Source organism: Sturnira hondurensis, unplaced genomic scaffold, assembly GCF_014824575.4.
Source record: "Sturnira hondurensis isolate 20B ecotype Veracruz unplaced genomic scaffold, ASM1482457v3 Scaffold0005252, whole genome shotgun sequence".
NCBI lineage: Eukaryota > Metazoa > Chordata > Mammalia > Chiroptera > Phyllostomidae > Sturnira > Sturnira hondurensis.
The window spans coordinates 7,698,716-7,717,391 of NW_028077883.1; the positions used below are offsets into that span (position 1 = coordinate 7,698,716).

General features: G+C 38.3%; 1 protein-coding gene across 1 annotated transcript; it reads left to right on the forward strand.

Moving 5' to 3' along the window:
• The first annotated feature begins 7,000 nt into the window (after nt 1-7,000).
• BET1 (Bet1 golgi vesicular membrane trafficking protein) lies at nt 7,001-18,161 on the forward strand. The gene is made up of 4 exons (XM_037046470.1): nt 7,001-7,167; nt 12,099-12,214; nt 14,847-14,903; nt 17,200-18,161. The coding sequence occupies exons 1-4, from the start codon at nt 7,149-7,151 to the stop codon at nt 17,353-17,355; spliced, it is 348 nt and encodes a 115-aa protein (XP_036902365.1). The 5' UTR covers nt 7,001-7,148; the 3' UTR covers nt 17,356-18,161.
• Nucleotides 18,162-18,676: the final 515 nt, after the last annotated feature.

Genomic DNA, 18,676 nt, shown 5'->3' on the forward strand with positions numbered 1-18,676 from the left:
TGAAGCTTATGGTGAATCAGCTCCAAAATGATTTCATTTTACCTGTACAGATTTCAACTTTATGGGTATTTTACTTTCCAGATTTATTAATAGATATGCACTCTTTATACTAACTTGTTCCATTGTAATTTTAACTAAGACTCATCTGTTTACCTAAATCTTTGGGGTTTCAGAACCATGCATATTTTTAAAAAGACCTCATTTTGTGTTTTAAAAGCATTGAGTGAACCAGAAAATGCAATGATATACTGAGATGGAAAATGCTGAGTTCGTGTGTGGGTGTCTACAGGAGAAAATCAACCTTTAACACGTGTGCTTGGGGAATTCGCATAGACGCGATCATTCCATGCAAATCCCAAAGACAGTGGGGAAACACCGGGTATGTATGACATTTTGGACAAAGGAGAAAAGCGGGGAAACGGGGTATTAGATTTCCGAAGTGAGAAAGAGGGATTTACAGGTAGTTGAGGGAGAGTGGGACACATTTGGCAGGAAAATCCTTAGTAAGCAAATCATACACGGGGACACAGGCGAGTATCTGCCTGAAGGCCGCCTGTTTGCCACACTTTGTTCGAATTAGGTTAAGCAAACATCCTAAGATCTTCCTGAAGCAGGTTTCTCTTGGGCAGGAAAGGGGAGAGGTTCAAAGTATCTTTCTGAGTCTTTGTGGGTTTGTTTGTTTTTTTTTCAGTAAAAGCATTTCAAATTTTATGTAGTGATATTACATATACTCTACCATTCAGTTAAGGGTTAACAGAGGTGCTAAGAAACAAGACCAATGACTGAAAACAAAAAGAAAAAAGATAATATCAATAAACCCACAGATAATTCATATATTGAAGCCCTATATTAATAGCCCATAATGAGTGTTTTGAAGAAAAAAGATAAAAATAATTAGGTTACTGAATTATTTTTGAGTAATTGAGTTCTTTCAAATACCTAAGAAATTAGGCCACCATAACCTTGATTCTAAAACCTTACAAGTCATTGCAAGAAAAGAAAGTTACAGGCAAATTTCTCTTATGAATAAAGATATAAATCTTTAACAAATGTTAAATCAAAGTAAAGTATATATCAAAAATAACACTATATCATGATCAAGTTCAGTTTATTCTGGGACTACAAAGCTGGTTTAACATTCGAAAATCAATTTAATTTACCACTTCAAAGGGAGATTTTAAAGGGGCAGGTCATCTAATTGTATTTAAAAAAGAATGTGATAAAATCCTACAACCATTAATGATTTTTTAAAAACCCTCTTGGCAAACTCAAAATATAAACTTTATTAATCTGACAAAGTATTTATTAAAAGCGCCTAAGATAACCTTATACTTGAATGTGGAAATAAGTTCAACGCTGTTCAACATTGCACTGCAGGTCCTAGCAGTACAGTAAAGAAATAAAAATAGGAAGATGAGTGAGTAGTAAAGATTATATATAAAAAAAATAAAACTACTTTTTATAGAAAACTTGTTTAAATAAGTGAATAATTTATAAGAATTCACTTTTATTTTATTTTTATGTACCAGCAACAGAAAATAAAATTCTTTAGAAAGATACCATTTATAATAACATCAAAATAGCGATACATAGGGATACATCTAGTAAAAATTTGCAAGATCTCTACACTGAAAACTATAGAATATTATTGTGAGAAATTGAGGAAACCCAACACAATTAGAAGAATTTGCAGTGTTTAAGGATTGAAAAACTCCAGGTGATAAAGATATCACTGCTCTCCTAATGCAATGCAGACCCAGTCAAAATATCAATAGGACTTTTCAAAGTGAAATTTGACAAATTGTTTTTGAAAAGTTACACGGAAACGCAAAGGGGGCATAGTTCAGACATTCTTGAAGAAGGAGAGCATTGTAGGAAGATTTGTTCTACTGAACATTGTCATATTTAAAAAAACATTGTCATATTATAAAGCTATTTAAGATAGTGTGCTAGCCCTGGCTGGTGTAGCTCAGTGGATTGAGCGTGGGCCTGCGAACCAGACAATCGCAGTTCGATTCCCAGTCAGGGCACATGCCTGGGTTGCAGGCCGGTTCCTTGCAGGCTAACTACCAGCAGGAGATGCACAAAAGGCAACCATACATTGATGTTTCTCTCCCTCTCTCCTTCTCCTCTAAAGATAAATAAATAAATAAATAAAATCTTAAAAAAAAAAGATAGTGTGCTGATACAAGGTTATAGGAATAAACTTATGGAATAAGTAGAGAGCTTATTAAAAGGCCACAGGTATAGAGGTCCTATTTATGGGGTGGGATTAGGGGAAAGGAGACAAAGACAGTGTTTTCAATAGTAATAATAATGGAAAAAGTGGATATTCACACAGAAAAAAATGCAACTTAATTCCTGTCTCATACAATACACAAAACTAGTGAAAGTATAGAATAAATGTAAATAATAAAACACTACTAATTTACGAGGTCTGTTCAGAAGGTATCCAGCCATTTAATATGAAAAATAGAGACACTTATTGAAAAAGATACAAGATACAAGAAACACTGTACATAAGACAATGATGTCTCAGTCCCCATCAAAGTAGGCACTTTAGGGCCTCACACAGTTTTCCTAATCACCATCAGCTGCCCCATTGTATTTTCCTGAATCAAACTGACAGTCTGAAATCTCTTCCCTTTCAAATGTAATTTTAGTGTTGGGAAAAGCCAGAAGTTGCAGGGCAGCAAATCTGGGCTGTAGTGGGGCTGAGTCACCTGCGTGATTTGATGTTTCACCAAAGAACTCTGCACAAAATCTAGTGCATGAACTGGCATGTTGTCATGATAAAGCTGCCAATCACCAGTTGCCCATGGCTAAGCTTCTAAATCATCCAAACACTTTCCATGGAAGAATGTTCAAGCTTAAAGCAAAATTGGATGCAGATGCATTGCTCTACTCACTCAGTCATTTTGAATGCAAAGGCCACACAGTACACATGCTTACTCAATGGCTTCTCCCACCCCCATTGACTAGTCCAAGGAAGTTGTCATTTTTCACACATGCACATTCCAGTCCACTCTCCTTGGCTGCCAGGTTACATGGATGTCACACACACCATTCTTGTTATATTAACAATGGCTGGATTTTTCTGGACAGACATTGTAAAGTGCTGCAAAGATTCAAATGTCTGCTATTGTTCCACATTTGGTGTATCTCCATCAGATCACAGAGAATTCATTAAATGGGATTAAATTGTAATCAGAAAAGATCAGAGTTCTGGAGTGTTTGAGGGGAATGGTCCTAAAAGCAAGGAAGTTGAAGAAATCCCAGCAACATTTGAGGTGTTTGAAACTTACAACAATATTGTTCATTTAGGAATGGAAAGAAAGGGGCAAATCAATAAGACATGTCAAGAAGGCATGACAGGTGGTTTGATATTATGGGCAAAGTGAGAAAAATTCACAATGACCCAGAGGTTTTGAGCCTTAATAATATCACTAACAAGGACAGAAAGTCAGGAAGACAGGCTGTTTGAGAGAGACGATTACTGAGTTTGAAATGATATTGACATGTCCAAAGAGAAATGCCCAGAAGAATGGTAGAAGTCAATTTCCATTACTGGAAATGAAGAAAGGGGCCAGGACTACCGTGATGGATTAGGACGTCAGTGGTGTCTGCAGGGAAATGACATATGGCTACTCACTGTCTATGGTTACTCACTGTCTGTCCCAATTCTCTTTCGTCCCATTCTCTTTTCACTCAGTTACAACTGTGGTGTCATCTGCATAAGCAAATCACTAGGCTGACTTTGAAATGGAGGGGAAAAAGCAAGTGCTGATGTTAGCAGAGATTGACATCTGCTGAGGGCTGCCTGGAAGTAATTCGTAAGTCACACTCCCCATTGAGAAAATTTTGAACTGACCCTGTCTTAAAACCTTCCCGGTAAAGAGATGTTTCAGCAGGCTTGACAAGCCACTCCAGTATTTCACTAAAGTAGAATCTGTCAGGTACTTTCTTCCATCAGTTAAGTTAACCTTCACCCAGTAGAACATGAGTGAGGTATGATGTCATACCTGAAGATCAAATCTACTTCTTCAGTTGGGCTAAGGGAGGACACCAGCTGCCTTGTGTGGAAGAAAATCCTCTTCATAACTCCTCTTTTTCTATTCTCTGCAGAACAGTGATAAGGCACCAGATAAAAATATTCATGCCCATGGGTGATGGATGTCATTGTCCACCATCCCTCTAATTGATGGCACCTGTGTGCAGAAAAAAAAGTTATCATTTAATGGAATAAATCTAGATTTCAGAGGAGTGTATCAGCATGCATGAATGTTGAGGTATACTTAACACATTATCATTTAAAAGTATTTTTTCAAAGCTTTCTCACTAAGCTATAAAAGTTTATGGTAGCCCAGAATTAGGCACCCATGCTAGGTGCTCAGAAATGCCACGTTAACACCTGGATAAAGTTTGGGGGCTTGAAGGTATAGTGGTAAACTCTCTGTCCACTCCTCCTATGAAATTAATTTTATAATTCTTTCTATAAGAATTCTTCTTTTCACATAACTCCTTGCTAATAGTCACTGATTAAACTACCTATTTGATCTTGGAGCTCTATTTAAGAGAATTTTAGAGAGGGGAAAAAGTACTTAGGGAAAAGAAGAAATCAAGTTTGTAATGTGGCCCATCTAGCAAAAGCAGTTTTGTTAAGTGGGTAAAAATGAATCAAAGATGATATTTACTTTAAAACCATCAAGTATAAATTATAGCCATTTTTATTCTAGAAATGCTCTTCCTATGGAAAAGAAAAAAACTTGCTCTGAAAGAATTTAAAATTAATAAAATGGTCTATTTCATTAAAATGTTGGGATGTGATTTGATTTCAGAATCCCTGTCCATAATCAATGGGCTACTAAAGAGATATGAGGGGGTTGCAAACCGTGTCTCTGGGAAGTCACAACTTCGGACTCACCCTCCACTACAGGGAGGGTCAGAGCACTCAGTGTGCTTCAAAGAAGACCATCTCTATCGTTGGCTCCCAACAGAAGATGGTCTTCAAGCCCCAGTGAAGAAAATTCAATGACATAAAATGAACACGAGTGAAGTCATGGGTCCAAACTCACCTGAGTTATTAACACAAACCATTGTCCTTACTAACAAACCCTAACTTTCATGACCCATTTGTGATAGTGACAAAGCCTCAGTGATGTGGCTGAACACCATAGCCCTCACTCTTCCAAGTTACGCCATGAAACTTGTGTATGGCTCAGAGCAGAGATCAGGTACTTTTAGGCAAGTTCTCTAACTGTAATGTGCTGACAAGTATTTGTCCTCCCCTATTTCTGCAATCACTTCTTAAGAGAATTTGCTCTACCCAGAGTTCTAGCATCCCTATTACTCAGCATCAACTGATTGGACCCACTAGCCACAGATCACTTGCTCACATTTGACCAATCACATCTTTTCTTCCAGGACATTGCCACAGGGATCAAACTGGAGTATCAGAGAAATATGGCACTATAGCTTTTATTTTGGGACAGTTATGGGAATCTGGTGTCCAGGCAGAAGAATGAAACAAATGCTAATCCTAATTTGAGACTGACACCAGGAGCAATAAACGACTATTTGAATTTTTAGCTCACAAGCTCAATATAAACTTTGCCTGTCTTGTGTCTTATTCTTGATACACTTTATTTTTTTCTTTTAACTGTATTTTATCATTATATCTCCCTGCCATGTAAAGAAAGTAGTTTATAAAGAGGACAAGCACGTAGGTAATGGAAATAGTTTGTTTTAATAAAGAGTTAACCTTCGACTTTTAAAAAGTTGCATTTACACGAAAACAAAAAGCCTTCCTAAAATAAGATAACTTTTCTGACATGTTGTGATTATAGAACATGTGTATTTTTACAAAAGAGACTCACAGATTGTTTCTAAAAAGGAAGCTTTGCTATCATTTTTCTTACTGAGCCTTCCGTGTTTTTTTTTTTTTTTTGCAATAATTGTCTCTGATGCAATCTTCATTTAATTCCATTGATTTTAGAGAAGTCTGGCTTATTTTTATGAAGACTGCCTTCCTCTCAAAACACTATTGGATTAAGCTTATTTCCCCAAGTTAATAACTTTCATTAAAAATTTTCAAGTGGATTTTACAAAAACAACCCGAAGGCAGAGATTTATCTGCCATGGCTACAGTCAATGCTTATATTGGGAAACTATGAGGGAAATGATCAGAAATTGCATTTTTGGAAATCTCTAGCATGGGAAGTATTCCACCGTTACTCAGCAGCAACCAAACTGCAAAAACACCCATTGCGCTTTGAGCATTTTACTGTATGTCAGATTGAAGAAACAAAAATAAAACGTTATTTTCAACAACAACAACAAAACCCACGTTATTTCCTTATTCCTCATGATAATCCTGTGAAATAAAATGAAATTCTAGGACCAGCTTTGATTTCACTACCACCCCGACTGGCCAACAAGCTTTTAAAATCTTAATAAATTGGCTCGTTACTGTGTGTAATAGTATCTCAGTATCCCCTGTATAAGTTAAAAAGCTCAAAGGAGTTTAGGGGTCCTTAGGGCCTCTTAACAAATAATACCATGGCTCTTCCTAGAAATACAAGCAATCCAGTGACCGGGAAGTTTATGGGGTGACCCGCACGAATTGCTCAGCACTCTTTCTTTCCCTCTGTGGTCTCAGATTTCTTACACGTGAGCGATCAGAAACTTGGTACAAGTTTTCTTGGACTTGCCTTGAATTGACTTTGGAGGTGAGAGGAAGTGAGAGGGGGAATCAAGAAAAGCTAACCATCCTCTCAGGGTCTGGGAAGGTTAAACTCCGCGCCTGACACGCTGAGAGGAAACCCTAGTGAGGGCGCGAGCCCACAAGACCCAAAGTCGCCGCCCCTCTTCCAGAAGCCCAGAGCGGCGTTCACACCACGCCCTTTCCCTACGCTCAGCATCTGGGATGAACTACATTACCCAGAATGCCATTGAAACAGCCTCGCAAGGCGCCAATGAGTGTTTGGGGACGTCATCAGCCTGCGCGATGTTTAGACTCCACTGATGTCGTGGCGCTTTAGGGGAAGAAGTTGTTTCGCTGGGCCTTGGTCTTGAAGTCGTGGTGCGCGTGACCCCTGGCTCCTTCCTACCTACCCCTCTGCCCGCCTTTCCCTCCCTCTTCTTGCAGGATGAGGCGTGCAGGCCTGGGTAAGGAGAGGGCTGAGGTTCGAAGTTCGGGGGGGCCCCGGAACTGGCGGTGCTGGGCGCCGGGTCGCGGGTTCTATGTCACTGGAAACTGAGCCAGAGAGCAGCATGTATGGAGGGGTCTTTGGAGGCGGTGCCAAGTGAAAACACCTCATTTGTCCCAGATCCTGTGGATTTCCTTAAGTTTGGTTCTGTCCCGAGTTTGGATGGTGGATTTAGAGGGAGTAGTGGAGGACTTGGGGGTGGAGTATGTGCAAGTGCCAACTCAGCAGTCGATTCTTTAGTGTTAATTCTCTCACCGAGCATAATTATGGAAGCTGCTTACTCCCCGAAGCCCGGCTTCTGGTTCTTCTCTGCCGGCCCTGGATGTTAGTTTCTTCAGAAGTGAACTTTGAAGTGTTGCATGCGAAGCACACTAATAATAGTAGTAGTAGTAGTATGGTCACAATGAGTTACAAAGGTAAGTATACGTGTCACTAATATTAAAGTCCGTGATATGTAACACCAGGGTCAGAGGCCGCTTTAGCTGAACATTTCTTATCTGGGCCTTATTCCACTGTTAAGGCGGTAGAATGTGGTCATGCTTAGCGACTTAGCGTTTGTTCTCCACCTTTTCTCTTAGGAAGCTTGTTCACCAACCAGCAGGAATAAGTTAGGCACAAGGACTTGTAGTGGGCCATTATAATGCACAGCTATTAAAACAGCATTTTCTGATTCTGAAGTTCTCTATTAGGAGACAATTTAAAAAGAAGAAAGAAAAGAATAGAACCCTGCTAAATGAGCATACAGTGTATTTGAGAAAATTGTATGAAATATTTAGAAAAAGATGTTAGTTTTTTTCAGTTATGAGAAGAGAGAAGAAGAAAAATTTTATTTTTCAAAAGTTTCAGGCATATTTAAAGTTAGTGAAAGTTGCCAGTAACTCTAGAATTGTACATTGATTAATAAATTGTAGTATAAAAAATGGCTTTTGAAAAAAAACAGTTTTTATGAATCCTCAGATCACAGTAGGAAAGTTGACCAGGTAAATCGGAGGGAAAAAATAACTAATTTTGAGAAAGTCTTGTTTTATATACCTAAATGTTTTTCCTTTGTATCATTACTAGTAACAAAAAACATTTATTGTGTACTTGAGTAAGCTCTGGGTATACAGTCATCTGTCACCCTATTTGTGCTCCCCAAAGCTTCCAATCTAGTTGGGGAGTAGGTACACATTCAAAGATAAGTAATATAGTACAGGTGGAAGCCATACATCCAAATGCCAGATAAGTACTACAGATAGTGAATGTTTAGGAATTTCAGAGATGGAGTGCTGTGTACTTTGTGGAGACATAGGAACTTGAACTAGAACTTGAAGATAGAAGGTGGGGGAGGTAAGTTCCAGCTAGAAGGATGAACTGCTTGCCCTCCCCCGCACAGAGTTGTAGGAGTAGAATTATGAATAATGTGTTGGAGGTATTATGATCAAGCCAATTTGGTTGAAGTAGGAAACACAGAACCAGAACTACCACGTTGTGGAGATCTTTGAGTGACAGGCCAAGGAGTTTGGATTTTATGCATAGGCCCTTGGGCCCTTTGAATATCTTGTTCAGTAATTTGTCATGATGAATTGCAGGAAAAGAACTTGACAAGTGGTGATTCTCAGCCCTCATTTTACATTAGAATCACCTGGAGAGCTTTTAAGGCATTGCAGCCTGTACCCTCAGCCTCCAAGCTCAAACTGATTAAATTAGAATTTCTGGATAGAGCCTTTTCCTTTTAAGCTCACCTGCAGTTGAAGGGTGATGACCTAGGAGTCCATTGCTATCATTTATACTTTTATTATGTGAAGCCAGCTGCTTGTTTTTGTTTTGTTTTTAAGATTTTATTTTTAGAGAGAGGGCAAGGGAGGGAGAAAGAGAGGGAGAGAAATATCAGTGTGTGGTTGCCTCTCATGTGGCCCCCCCAGGGACCTGGCCTGCAACCCAGGCATGTGCCCTGACTGGGAATCGAACTGGTGACCCTTTGTTTCAAAGCTTGCACTCAATACACAAAGCCAAACCAGCTAGGGCATTTTTTGTTTTCTTTTAAGTATCAGTGTGAGTACACACTGGAATTTTAAACTTGGGATAAGTAGTGAATCTGACAGCTATTCATGTGGAGAGTCTGTCACATTTCACGTGAATCCCTGAATGATGTGGTTCAGCTATTGATAGAAACTGCCCAAAGAAGTAGCATGTATCTAATGGACAAAGACTGAGGATGGTGACTTTGCCACTCACTAGCTTTCCTACATCTTTCATAACAGTGATTCAGACAAAAAAGGGAGCTAAGTTGGGAACAGCAACTCCTAAAATTTCATTTGATTTTTTCTTTTTTATTGGGGGTGGGTGATAGTGTGAGGGAAGTCTGAAACTCTTTAACAGAAGAAATGTGCATTGAAAGATTGCTGGGTGATAAATGAGAATTTTACTTTTAAATAAATGGAACTGTATAGAACTTTAAAATTAAGGTAGGCAAAAGAGCAAAACAAAGGAAATAAAGTGAATAGCTATCAATTTAGAAATAAATTCCTTGGTGAAGTTTTCAAGGGATTAAATTCAACCAGTCAATGATTTTTGGGCAAATGCACATTCAGAACCTTAGTGATAAAAGAAGACATAACTCTTTTCTTTAAGGACTTTGATCCTTATTAGAGTGTATACAGAGTATCATTAATTGATAGAATGAGAATACATTTTTAAATGATTACTTATTGAGTGGGAGGAAAAACCATGCTTCGCTTTCATAATAACTCTGGAGACCTTTATGGGTAGTGTGTCAGCAGTTGAGGGAAATTCTGGGGAATTCAACTCTTTCTCTTCTGGAACATACTTTAACATTTTGTTATCTGAATGTAGTTTTCTTTTCCTTCTTTTTTTTTTCTTTGTGTGTGTGTGTGTGGTGGTAGAGATTGTGTGTCCGCTGCATATAAAACACTCATTAGGTACAGGGGACACCGAATTATGAGATACAGTGTCTGCCCTCACAGAAGCTTTTAATTCCATTCTTGACAAAGGAAAGCAAATTCAAAGTCAAATAACAGTGATTTGAGATTCTACTCATTATGTACAACTTACTGCATGTGTATGTACACCCATGCACGTGTGTGCAGACATTTGTGGGGGACACATGGCCATGAGTGAACATTTAGTTTCTGCCCTTAGAGTGCACCCTGGACTATGGTGTTAGTGTTAGATAGAGCCAGAGCTGTAAGAATTCGAAAGAGGGAGTTTTGCTTTTAGAGAAAATGAGTTCTGGTTGTGCCTTGACAAAGTTTTCTATTCACACCCCAACCATCCTTCAACTACCAGTGCTGACAACTACTTCCTGTCCTTCCATCTGTTACACTCACTGCCCCTCCACCGACCCTTTGAGTTTACCAGACCTCTGGTTTCTAGACCACCTCTTTCATAGGTGGTCTAGACCTCTGTTGAAAGCACTTGAAGCCCTGTCCAGTCTGGATCCCATAATTCATATCTTCAACCACTCTTGGTAAGCGGTCTCAGCCCCTTGGGATTCTGTGCATCTGCAGCACAGCTCTCTGCACTTCCAACTCTTAAGCAGTCCAACCATCCTGCGTCCCATGGGCAACTCGGGCTGATGAGCTCTCACATACACCCGAGAGAGTCGAAACCACTCCTGTATATTGCTTCAACCAGGATTGTTTCGTCCGCTTAGGAACCTGTGTGTCAGTTTCCTCCAGCCTTCAGAGACAGCCTTTTCTTTTGGTATCAATTATTTTTTAAATGTGGTGAAATAGCACCCTGAACTATACTTTCCTCTCTCATTCCCCCAACACATTTATCTAAGTATTCACTGTACAAGGCTCACTCCACCTGTTTGATTGCCTGGTGAATATCAAGTATTAGGCAGTGGCAGGGACCACATTCCTGTGTTCTCAATGCTATGCCTTAGAAGATGAGCTGTAAAATTGCTGAGTATTTTTGAAATTGCACCTAGAAAGAACAATGGATCTGACACATGGTTTCTTAAATATTTGTTGAAGAATGAATGATCCCCTATATTCATAAGTTATTCCAGCTCTCTTCTATGTAAGAGAAAGATGCCAATAAAGGACCCCCCCTGTGCAATGAACTTCCTCCCGCTATATTATCCTCTCCCTCCCTTTCTCTTCATAGCCAGGCTTCTTCAGTCGGGAGTCAGAGTCACAACTNCCTCTCTCATTCCCCCAACACATTTATCTAAGTATTCACTGTACAAGGCTCACTCCACCTGTTTGATTGCCCGGTGAATATCAAGTATTAGGCAGTGGCAGGGACCACATTCCTGTGTTCTCAATGCTATGCCTTAGAAGATGAGTTGTAAAAATGCTGAGTATTTTTGAAATTGCACGTAGAAAGAACAATGGATCTGACACATGGTTTCTTAAATATTTGTTGAAGAATGAATGATCCCCTATATTCATAAGTTATTCCAGCCCTCTTCTATGTAAGAGAAAGATGCCAATAAAGGACCCCCCCTGTGCAATGAACTTCCTCCCGCTATATTATCCTCTCCCTCCCTTTCTCTTCATAGCCAGGCTTCTTCAGTCGGGAGTCAGAGTCATAACTTTCAGATCTTTTTCAAAGTGCGTAGTTCTATGGAACAGTCAGTATGTCCTGAATATCCTTATGCATTGGTGCTTATTTTAGTGTGTCGTGGGCAATCAGTTAGCATTCAGGAAATGTGTACTCAAATGAATTGAATAGTCTTTGCTTAAGAGAAGGCATTGAAGGAATTGTTCTGTTTTTTATTTGGTTTATTAATTTTTAAAATCCACCTGAAGTGCGAATATTACAGACATATGTGGTCTGCAACGCCCTCCAGGGGTCTTTTTCTGTTCTTATCAGGGTTTCAAAAGTGGCTTTTTTTTTTTTTTTGGCTACAACTGTCCTTGTGGCCGATCCCTGCAGGTGAAGGAGCACCTCCTGGCAACTATGGCTATGTTAATAGTGGGTATAGTGCCTGTGAAGAAGAAAATGACAGACTCACTGAAAGTCTGAGACACAAAGTAACTGCTATAAAATCTGTAAGTATACGACGTATTAAGTACTTTGAAATTTGTGTATGTATATGCATATATATTATATACTTAGAAACTACATGTTTTTATTGGCATCATACAAGGAATTCATTTACCCAATAGTGTAATTCAGTTAGGTACACTCGAAATTTAGACGTGGTTTGAGTAGAAGTTTTGAAAATGTGGCCAAACAAAATGTAGGGTACATTTGCTTATCTTTTATAAACTTCAGCTCTTTTTGTTGGTGAAATCTAAAATGCCCTGTGCTGCCTGTAGTCATGTCTCTGGGTTGTTCGTCTTCCACTCCCCAGCAGTCTCCTGACCCTGTCCTCTGTCTCCTAAGCTACAAATCTTAGTCTCTTGGTTTTCTATTTGGAAAGCCCCTTAACCTCTCTGTTCCTTTTTTTTTTTTTTTTTTACACATTCTGATCTGAGCTACATAGATTACCACAGTCATCTTTTTAGAGGATTAGTTTGGTTTTTTTTGTTTTGTCTTGTTTTGTTTTGTTTAATCCTCACCCATGGATATGTTTATTGATTTGAAAGAGGGAGAGAAAAACATTGATTGGTTGCCTCCAGTACATGGCCCAACCAGGGATCAAACCTGCAACGTAGGTATGTGCCCTGACTGGGAATCAAACCTGCAATCTTTGGTAGGCTGGACGATGCTTTAATGAATTGAGCCACCTGGCCAGGGCAAGAGTATTTTTGAAATTGCATCCTACACTCTCAGAAGACTTCACGGTCCTCCCATAATGTAAGAAATAAAGTTCACACTCTGTAGTTTTATCAAATAGGTCCTTTAAAGATTGTCCACAGCTTTTCAGACCTCATCTCCTGCACTTTCAGAACGTGTTTGTGCTTTCTGCCAAATTAGAGTGCTCTCTCCATCCTGTGCACACTGTCACTTCGCTGCTCCTGCATCTTAGATTGTGCTATCCTTTGCCTGAGGTGTTCTCACCTCCTCACAAGGGCTGGAGGTGAGAGCCCATCTGCAAGGCTCCACTTCATTGCACCCCTTATATCATCCAAGCTTTACCTGATTATTACATCAAAAGTAGCTTTCTCTTTACACGTGTAAGACCACTTGTACCATTTCTGTAGCACTGATTGTATAGTGATCTACGTTGGAATTACTTGTATGTAAAAGAAATTTACCACAAAGTAGGGTTTTCTGTTGTACCTATTTTTATATTCTACACAGTTCTCAGTATAATTATCAGTTGTATTGAATTAAATGTATTAAATAAAGGAAAAATGGTTTTTAACAGGATGTGTGACTGATTCTGCATTATAATAAAAATGCTATACACTTACATAGCATTTAAAAGAATTCATATTGTCAGAACTTAATTGGTATCTCGCTAGTCTTGGAAAATAGAATTATATTCAGCCTGACGACTTATATTCTGCAATGAGTATTGTTTTCAAAGTCATACTAGATCAAAAGGAGTTAATCTGTAAACTAAGCAATATTGTATAATGTTAATAATTCAGAAAATGTAACAGTGGAATTAAGAATGAAATGATTTTTTAAAAACCTCTAATGTTAATCATTTAGGCTCCTTGTTAAAAGAAAGGTTTTTTTCCCTTGAAAATTTCATTCTGTGGCAGGAAGTGCAAAGTAGTTGGGTGATTTGGGTAGTCGAGCTCTGTAACTGCTCCATGATCTCATGTTGTGATCTGTAGGATTCTGGTTCTGTGTCAGTAATATCCCCACATACTTGCACACAGAATAAGCTGAGAAGAATATTTGCTATGGTTTGCCATGGTTTTAGTAATTGTGATTGTATTTATTCAAGTATTTTGGAAGTGAAGGCTTTGATGAATTTGTCATATAAGGTATTTAATAAGTTTTGGTTTGCATAGGAAACATAACTACAGATTTCTTTAGGCTCATCATTTATGCATAACTTCAGAATGTTAGTAACAGTAACTTGTAATATTTTTTAATTTGTTATTTTTTAAAAGAAAAATACCTTTAGAATCTAAAGAAATAATCTAGGCATGTAAGTCAAATAATCACATTTCAGTAGGAGAATATTAAATACTTACATCTGAATTTGAATTGATAACATAGGTACTTGTATAAATCTTTAAAAACAAAGAAGGAAATATACAGTTTAATGCTATTATATGCATAATATAAAGAAAGCTGTGCCCTGACCAGTGTGGCTCAGTTGGTTGGGCATTTTCCCACAGAGTGAAAAGTCCTGTTTCAATTCCTGATTGGGACAGGTGCCTGGGTTGTAGGTGTGGTCCGTGGCCAGAGTGCCTACTAGAGGCAACTAATGGGTGTTTCCTTTTTTTTCTCCCTCCTTTACCCTCTCTCTAAAAATAAGTAAGATATTTTTAAAAAGAAAGATAAAAGCATGCAAAGAGAGAAGTATGTACCAAAATTAAAAGATGGAGTTGGATATTAAGATGAAATTCAAATGAAGAATAGGGAAGCATTATTCTTGATGGGGAAGGAGTAGAACAACTAAATATATTTTCTATTAATTTCAGTGAAAATGTATCAGAAGAGTATTTTTTTATATCTAGAATATAGTTTTATTTGGGAAAATATGTTTAAAATGGCATTATATTTGTTTTCTAACACTTTATATTAGTAATATATATGCTTTCTTCTTTATAGCTTTCCATTGAAATAGGCCATGAAGTTAAAAGTCAAAATAAATTCTTAGCTGAAATGGTAAGTGAGATTTTAACTGTAAGAAATTTGATTTAATATTCTCAGTCTGTTACTCAGGAATAATATCATTTTAACTTATCCATTTCACAATATAGCTAGAGATTGTAAATCCTAGGTTTCAATCCATTTATATTGAATTGGTTTGGAATAAGTACAAAGTTTATTTTTGCCACATTTTCACAGATTTCATCTTGCCTAACACACAGATTAGTAGGATGAAGAAGTGGAAGCCAGTGTAGCTTTCGTGCTGGGTGCAGAAGCACTGTTGAAGACTCAGAACAAATGACTATTTTGAGTGTTCAGTCCATATGAGAATGGATATAGGCTACCAAGTAATCCAAAAGTACTGTACCTCCAGTCAGTCAAAGGTCTTACACTTAATATAAGCTTCTTTCTTTTTTGATTTTTTAAAAAAATTATTTTACTGTTAAAGTACAGTTGTCTGCATTTAGGCCCCACTAGTCACCCCTTCCCCAGCCATCCCCACCTCGCTCCCCTGATTCCACAGCCCCCTTGATTTTGTCCGTGTGTCCTTTACAGTTGTTCCTGGAAACCCTTCTCCCTTCCTACATTATCCCTTCCCACCTACCCTCTAGTTACTGTCAGGTTGTTCTTAATTTCATTGTCCTGGTTATATTTTGCTTGCTTATTTGTTTGTTTTTTGCTTGATATCCTAAGGATCACTTGTGAACAAATCAGTAGGATTTGAACTAGTAACATCTCAAAGTAACAACTAAACAATTGTTTAGTAATAACTAAACAATCTCAGCAGTATATACCTTTTCTTCTGCAAGCCTTTTTCTGTTTACTTTGGATACGAAACTTGTCCAGGCTTTCCTCAGTTTTTCCACATGCTTTTAAATTTGTCCTATTCATCAACAACCACACCTAAAACAAAAACAAACTAAGCAAACAACTAGAACAGGAACAGAACCACAGAAATAGAGATTACTTGGAGGGTTAGCAACGGGAGTGGGAGGAGGAGAAGGGGGAGAAGGTACAGAGAATAAATAGCATAGACAGTAGGTAGAAAATAGACAGGGGGAGGGCAAGCATACTATGGGAAATACAGAATCTAAAGAACTTGTGACACATGGACATGTATAAAAGGGGGGAAATGGTGGGGGAGGGGTGTGCAGGGTGGAGGGGAATGAAGGGGGGAAATGGGACAACTGTAATGGTATAATCAATAAAATACATTTTAAAAAATAAATAAGTGAAATTGTCCTATTCAAAACTGAGCCTGGCACTGACAGCCGTGCTCCTGTGAAGGTTGTGCTAACATTAGCGTCCCGTGGGGGCTGTCTGAAGATTCCGACACCTGGTTCTCACTCTGTACTGACTCAGAGTTTTGGGGGAGGGACCGAGGTATGCGTGTTTTTAAAAAAGCAACACAAGTGATTCTGATACATAACCTGCTGAGGACTTCAGATGCATAAAGTGCTTGAGCTCCCTGGAACCCGAGCGGTGCAAAGACTTGTGATTGTCCTGGGCCTTTACACCTCAGGACGCTGAGTTTCCTGTGAAAGTGCAGGTCTAATCCATTCCTAGTCCTGCTCATCAGGACTTTAACGGCTGTGTTTTCACATGGTAGTTTCCCCCATCTGTGTTTGTAGTTTTGACTAAATTTTACCACTTCTATATAATAATACTTCTTAACTTTTCATAGACTACTTTAAAGGCAGCTATTTAAATCTAAGGATCTTAAAAGTGAAGGTACATTTAACTGCTAAACAACCATATGACATTTTGGATGAATTGCTGTGCCTGGAAGCATAACCGTTTGACTTTGGAGAGCATGCGCCACAGAAACGTGGTTACAGACCAATGTCCCTGCAGTGCTGAGCTGGGGAGGTCCTGGCCAGGAGGGGTCAGATCTCATCGTCCTCCCAGCCCTTCCACCCTCTCCCAAAGGCCCTCAGTAAAATGGTTTGATCGCCCTCCCCGCCAAAATGGGGAAAAAACCTGTATGATAGTAGACAAACTACTTTATTGTTAATGTCTTCTTAATCCACATAATTGGAATAAGACCTAAATTGTTTGGGACTTTTGAATCACTCTGGTGCTAAAAGAAATGTTTATTGGATAATGAAAGAGCTTTTTATTCATTGAGAAAATTACTCAGTTTTGCATGGAGTAATCAGGCTGATTACCCAAGTTATAAAAAGGCTCCTGAGTTGATTAAACACTAAAAATGTCATGAAAAATGTATCCTAATAACAATATATCCAATTACTTAAATGTACGTGTGTAGAGTATTAGAATTTAAACATTATAATTTGTTTTGTTTTTATAGGATTCACAGTTTGATTCTACAACTGGATTTCTAGGTAAAACTATGGAAAAACTGAAGATTTTATCCAGAGGGAGCCAAACAAAGCTGCTGTGCTATATGATGCTGTTTTCATTGTTTGTCTTTTTTGTCATTTATTGGATTATTAAACAGAGGTGATGCAAGTAAGTGTGAGTTTGGGATTTGTTCCAACTTAAATGGCTTGGAGTACTACTTTGGTAAAAAAAAAATCATCAAAACATTCCTAATTTTGAAATACTATGGCTTTTTTTATTGAAGATGACTAAATTTTACTTGTTTTATAAATCACAGTAGATAATACAGTGCTCTTTGAATATTGTTTGTTAATGACTCATTTTTGCTCCTATTTTCACGGGTCGTGAAATGGCCAAAAGTCAGTCGGGCCCTAACAGTTGTTTTTCTTTTGTTGACTGTCAGATTAAATAGCAGTGCAGCATTCCATTGCTACCATACGCGTGGCTTTATTTTCCATGGAGAGAAGTGCAGTGGTAGAATAATAGCATGCCTGGAGAGCCTGACGCTGAGCCCTCGAGGGGGTGGACGAGTTTGTGGTGGGATGATAAATGTATATTCCTGAACTGACATCAACCCTGGTGGTGTATGTACTCCCCTTTCCCTTTTTACTGGGTGAAATTGTAAGCGGGTTTCTTTTTACCTGTAGTTTTTTTTCTGGTAATTTTCGATAATGTGACTCTTCTTCCCCCAAGAACCTCATTCTTTAGTAAAGCTTGTTGTTTTGGCACATTTCTAGGGCCGCGTCACACAGACGTCTGATGCTATGGTTGTTATGTTAACTCTATGCGTACCACCGACTCGGCGTAAAAGATTTATGGTTTTAGGTACTTAGGCCATTTGGTTATCATTTGTGAGAGAATAATGTGAAGCCAACGCAATTGCCAAGCTTCGAATGAACAAAACATGTTCAAGAATCACTGCCTCTGCTTTATTATGTGCTCAAAAGAGATCATGGAAAGTGCTCAGCATGGAATTTGGGGCTAAGAGTATTGTTGCTTTAATCCAGTACATTTGTTTACAGAAAGCAAGACAAAGGTTTAATGTTGAGTAGAAGGAAATAATAAAATGTCCTTAAATATTCTGTATCGCTACTATTTTGGAATATAACTCATTTATGAGCTCCAAAAATAAATTTTTAATGAAATGAATGAATCACCTGTGCTGCTTCTTTATTCAAGTCTCTAAATTTTTGCATAGAACCTGAGAAATGATCCTGAAAACTCAGATTCCAAGCAAAATCAGGGAAAGCTAACATATTTGTATTATTTCCAAACTTGCTTCAAACAAATGAGATAAATGACTGCAGTTTCAAAATGATTTAATTTTTAAATATTTTTCTAGTTACAGATCTATTATCATTGATTTTTCTGAGTTTGCAATCCTGTTTGCTCATCCCAAATGAGTTCAGATCCTATGTTGGATCTCTGGCTGGATTTGTCGTCGT

Excerpts from the sequence above, each read along its gene's own strand:
- BET1 (XM_037046470.1), top strand. Across the intron at positions 12,215-14,846 it reads AAGTAACTGCTATAAAATCT|CTTTCCATTGAAATAGGCCA; the intron begins GTAAGTATACGA and ends TCTTCTTTATAG. Across the intron at positions 14,904-17,199 it reads ATAAATTCTTAGCTGAAATG|GATTCACAGTTTGATTCTAC; the intron begins GTAAGTGAGATT and ends TTGTTTTTATAG.